This window comes from Cannabis sativa, chromosome X (genome assembly GCF_029168945.1).
Source record: "Cannabis sativa cultivar Pink pepper isolate KNU-18-1 chromosome X, ASM2916894v1, whole genome shotgun sequence".
NCBI classification, from domain to species: domain Eukaryota; kingdom Viridiplantae; phylum Streptophyta; class Magnoliopsida; order Rosales; family Cannabaceae; genus Cannabis; species Cannabis sativa.
In genome coordinates this window covers 9,802,867-9,808,188 of record NC_083610.1, presented here as the reverse complement: position 1 = coordinate 9,808,188, position 5,322 = coordinate 9,802,867, and the positions used below count along the sequence as shown (strand labels likewise).

Here is a 5,322-nt window from a genome sequence, read left to right as displayed (position 1 = left end):
TTTCATGTAAACATTGCAAGGATGAGGATGACATTCTCATTTATTTGGCAAGATGTTGTTCTTATTAAGAGACATTGGTAAAATAAAAAACTTTAAAAGATTGTGGGGGCCTTTCTTTGGGTGGATATACATTACAATCATTTGTGAGTAAAATTGTAATGAAGTTTGAAGAACATGGGTTTGGAATATGAACATCTTATTTCATTTCAACATCACTATCTACAATCGAAACAAATAGAAATAACCCAGGTGGTACCAAACTAAAGTTTCAAGACAAACAAGATTTACTAAATTGAGGGCAAATGTGTCATTGAGTTGGATAGTACAGCAGGACAATGGACTCAAAAGTATACAATATAAATACACAATGCAGACATAGATCTAGTTTGGTAAAGTTGTAAATAGATAAAAGAACAGTGGCATTTTTCTCATTCAATCTTTATATAAAGGCCAATTGCCACATTCTCAAGTATTCAGACCAAAAACTTCAAAATTTCAACTTCAACAAAGACAGCAACAACCAACCATGGCTATGGCTTTTAAGATGGTACCTTTTTCTTTATAACTCTTTAAAAATCTTTTTTTTTTCTTGGGTATTTTGAATTTTTAAGTTGTGTAATATGGGTTTTGCTGATCTAATTGTTCTGTATATATATTTACCATGATGATGGTTTTAACCTTAGGCGACAACTGGAATGTGGGTAACCGATGAGTGCAAGAACTCATTCATGGAGATGAAATGGAAGAAGGTACACAGGTACATAGTGTTCAAGATCGAAGAGAAATCAAGGCTCGTCACCGTCGACAAGGTGGGTGGTCCAGGCGAGAGCTACGATGACTTAGCTGCGTCTTTGCCTACCGATGACTGTAGATATGCCGTGTTTGATTTCGATTTTGTAACTGTCGACAATTGCCGGAAGAGCAAAATCTTCTTTATTGCTTGGTATGTTCTCTCACTACTTTTTTCAAATATCTTATCTCCAACATGTGGTACTTGTCAGGGCTTCTTAATTTTGTACAGATTTTGAAAACCATGATTGTTTACACTGCTTTCCGATTACGTTTGGTGATGTGTGGGTATCTCAAATTATGCTCAATTTACTTTTTATAGAACAAATATAGAATCGTTGAGTAATATTATGTTTGCTTGTTTGGATTCTCAGGTCTCCAACAGCTTCAAGGATTAGAGCAAAAATGCTCTATGCAACCTCTAAAGCTGGGCTGAGAAGAGCTCTAGATGGAGTCCACTATGAAGTTCAGGCTACTGATCCCACTGAGATGGCAATGGATGTGATTCAGGACAGGGCAAACTAGATTGAAATTATACAAAGCTTATAATCTTATGTTGCTTCTTACCTCTGCTTAATTAATAATTCCATACAAGGGCTATGCTTTTATCCATTTTTCTTGTTACTTTTGTACCCTTTTCAAAGAGTTTTGGTACTAATGTAAGTTAATTTCTCTAATCTTGTAATAAGAAGTAAATTATCATGCTTAAGTGTGCTTTATGTAATTACTAATTACAAAGCACCTTTTTCATGTAACTATCTCTTTGACACTAACACGTGAATTAGTGTAAACTTTTATGCTTCTTAAAAAGATATATAGTTTCAGCCATTTCTATTCATCTTGAACTCATTCCAATTCAGTTGTGACTTGTGATTAGTCAAGCTCTTGGAGTTATCTAAGCTTTTTCAGAGATGATAGAGAAGAATGTGAACACATCCTTCATTTTAAGATCATCATAAATCCTTGTCTGTCCCTTAATGGAACCCTTGAGTAAATGATAATAAATGGGTTTTAAAAGCCCTGATTTAATTTTGCATAAAAATCACTTGAATTTATCTTATGCATTATTGATGTTATAATTATACTTCTATTTTTTGTTATCTGCTGACTACTCTGCCTAGTGAAAGGTTCTTTAAACATCTTTGTACTAATCCATCTACTTTATATAATTTGTACTAATCAAATTGGATTTAGATGAAGGATGCTGGGTCCCTATCCCACTACCAACCTCTCCCATCTAAGAAATATAATATGAAATAAATATTTATATATAAATGGAAGGGAAAATTTAAAAAGAAAAATGGAAATGGAAATGGAAATAAATAATTTGGCCACAGCTGGAGAATGTTTATTTTTGGTTAATCTTTTTTACTATTTGAGAAGGTAATAATTTGAGTAAAGGAAAGATTTTTTAAGTTTACTCTTACTCATTTAGATGATTTTCTTTTTAATAATTGAGGCACAAGAGGAAGGGGCCAATAATAATTAGGATAATGGTCGCTACTAACTAAACTATAATTGCGTTGAATTTTAGGTAGTTAAATATAAACAAGAAAACAATAATAGTATATTTAGTATTTTTATTTTAAATTTATGTTTGGGTGCATAATTGCACTCGATCATTGCTAATGCTGTTATATTATATTATTTTATATAATATAATATTTAGATTAAATAATTAAGTGTGACAAAGTATTAATTTTGTCAAATTGTAACATACATTATGGAGTTACAAAATATGTGTAGAATGGTCACAAAATAAGAGTTACAAATCCTTTAAATTGATGATCACTTGAATATGTAACTCTCACCTCTTTTTTACTCTTAAATTAGTAAAAGATGTTACTAATTGTTTATGAATGTGAATGAATGATAGCTATTGAAAATATTGTTGTTGGAGAATTGATTTATTCATTTAGAATGTGTATAAATGGTTCAAAATCAAGTGGAAATGATTTGGAACACTTTAGAGAAGAATTGGCAAACGCTGAAAAAATAGTTACTAGTAACTAGTTACTTTTTTTTCAGCATACAATTGCATACGTTTTGAAAGTTTGAGAGTCTTTTTAACAGCCCAAAACTCCTCCAAATTACCCAATTAATACCATAAACGCTCAATTTATGATTGGTAACATCCAAGGGTTTTATGGTGGTCATTCATGTTCACATGAGAGTGAAAACTCTATAAATAGAGACCATATTGTTCACTTGTAAGAAAAGTTGTTTGAAATCATTTGTTGTGTGGTTAGAATCTTGTGAGGATATGCTCATCCTTAGACACTAGGTTGAGCATATGAGGCTTGATAAATCCTTAAGAGCATTTCTAGAGTTTCCCTAAGTGTCCATATGAGGGAGGAAATGGCTTTTAGGACAAAGGTTCTTGAGCCTTGATCAAGCTGTTTGTGTGTTATTCTTCTTCTCTAGCTTTCTTGTAATCTTGATGAAATACTTTTATTTGCATTTTGAGCATTTTGATTGTAATCCTCATATTCTCTCTTGTAATGAGAACTTTTCTAACAATCTAAAAGTCATTTTGACGGCATATTCTTCTTTCTAAAAGACTTGCCATGGAGGTCATACAATCAAAAAAAATTATTCATGGGGGAGAGCATCAATCAAGATCATGAGAAGAAAACCATGTGGTAAGAGATTCAAGCCATTCATTGGTAAGCATGGTGAATTTATTTTGTGATACACTATTTATTTGATAGTAATTTATTAACATATTCATATGATAAGATCTGATATTTTGGTAGAGATTTTTTACATGTTAATATATATGTATATTATATTATTATATATAGTGATATATAATATTATAATTGATATTATAGCATATTATTATATGTATATGTATGAGAGATATATATCATTTAACATGTGATATATGTATGTACATTATATGATGAGCATAAGATATATTTTACATATATATATATTTGTGAGAATAAATATATGTAGAAATAGTAATTTCTATATACATACATATATGATATATATTATGTATACACATATTAATGTATTTGTATGTTATATGGGATATGTAATATATATATATATATATTTAATTGTGAAATTAATATTGATATTTTGTGTATGTTATTTATAATAGTATAATAACATATATGCCATATTAATTAACATAAAATTATTTGAGAGTTATAATTTTATGGGAGTTATATATTAATTTTGTGTATTAATATATGTATATAAATTATCATATTAATATATGTACTATATGGTATGATAATAGAGATGATGATAAGAAAAATGTGTTCATTTTATCATTATTATTATGAGACTATATTGTGATTAAAGATAATTACATGGAAATGAAGTTTCATTTTTCGTGATAATCATCTCATTTTATGAGATAAGAAAAGTGAACTATGCGAGTTATATTTTTTTGTATTTTTTCTTGTCATAGCAAGAGCAAAGTGATCAAAGTGAATCTAATTTGTGAAATGAGCTCATAAAATTGGAAGGACAATTTTAGACTCAAAGAAAGTAGATCATTGTGGATTCAAATAATGAGATAAAAGATTATAAAATTGGAAAAGCAATTTTGAATCTTACCTCCCAAGAAATTCGATTTGCATATTGATGATAGTATAAGGTCTATGATTAGTTACTCGCCTGAATCCTACTACGGATATACCCTAGTGATAGGAAAATTTTAGAGTGATGGAATGGTTGTATACTTACTGTAACCCATTACTAGAATCATAGATGTCCTGGTCGTGACCTTAAGAAAAGCTAAAACGGTTAACTAAAGTTTGCATGTTTGATAGCTATTCTAAGTGATTAGGGTTGGACCATCCTATGGTCATTAAGATAAGAAAGTATTTGTTTCAACAAATACAACTTTTCTAAGAAAATGACTAAGTCTGAAAATAAAGTAGCAAAGTAGAGTAGATATTTTTTTTATTCCAAAGTGTTCAATCATCTTATTCTATAAAAGATGGTCACACTGCCTCTGTTGTCTTGACACAACTGAAGAGGATAATTCCATTTAGATTCTTAGATAGAAAGTCACAGTACCTTGTCGTAGTGGGAGGGTTTCAAGGAAGTCACCCTGTTATGACTTGGAAGACACTTGTGATGAAATTCCATTGTTAGTTTAAACAATAATGGATAGTCAGGATAAGGAACTAAGAAGCAAAACCAAGAGAACTATGGTTGAAACCATTCACATGGAGTAACCAAAAGTTTTCTATTACAAGGACATGACAGAAAATTTTGAAAATAAGTCTATTCAATTGACTTATCAAAACCTCCTGATACTAGTATTAAAGATTTAAGTTTATCTAAACCTGTGGCTTATGGTATACCTGGTGATTTACTTACTCTAGTGCGAGCAACTTACTTTTGTAAGATGTTGTAGCATTTTTTTTTAATGGCTAAATCTATAGGAAGCTTTTCGACTTCTAGACATAGATTTTATTTATCTAAGGAAAAGTCTCAACTATTCTAGAAAGATAAAGGCCAATGAAAGAAATCCTTAGGATCAACAGTGAGAGGTCTCAGATATGT

At 30.2% G+C, this 5,322-nt stretch overlaps 1 protein-coding gene across 1 annotated transcript; it reads left to right on the top strand.

The window, feature by feature from the left end:
• Positions 1–386: 386 nt before the first annotated feature.
• Positions 387–1,627, top strand: LOC133031821 (actin-depolymerizing factor 5-like). Its single transcript, XM_061105523.1, has 3 exons — positions 387–547; positions 684–943; positions 1,164–1,627. Exons 1-3 carry the CDS (start codon positions 527–529, stop codon positions 1,312–1,314), a joined length of 432 nt encoding a protein of 143 aa, XP_060961506.1. The 5' UTR covers positions 387–526; the 3' UTR covers positions 1,315–1,627.
• The last annotated feature ends 3,695 nt before the right edge of the window (positions 1,628–5,322 follow it).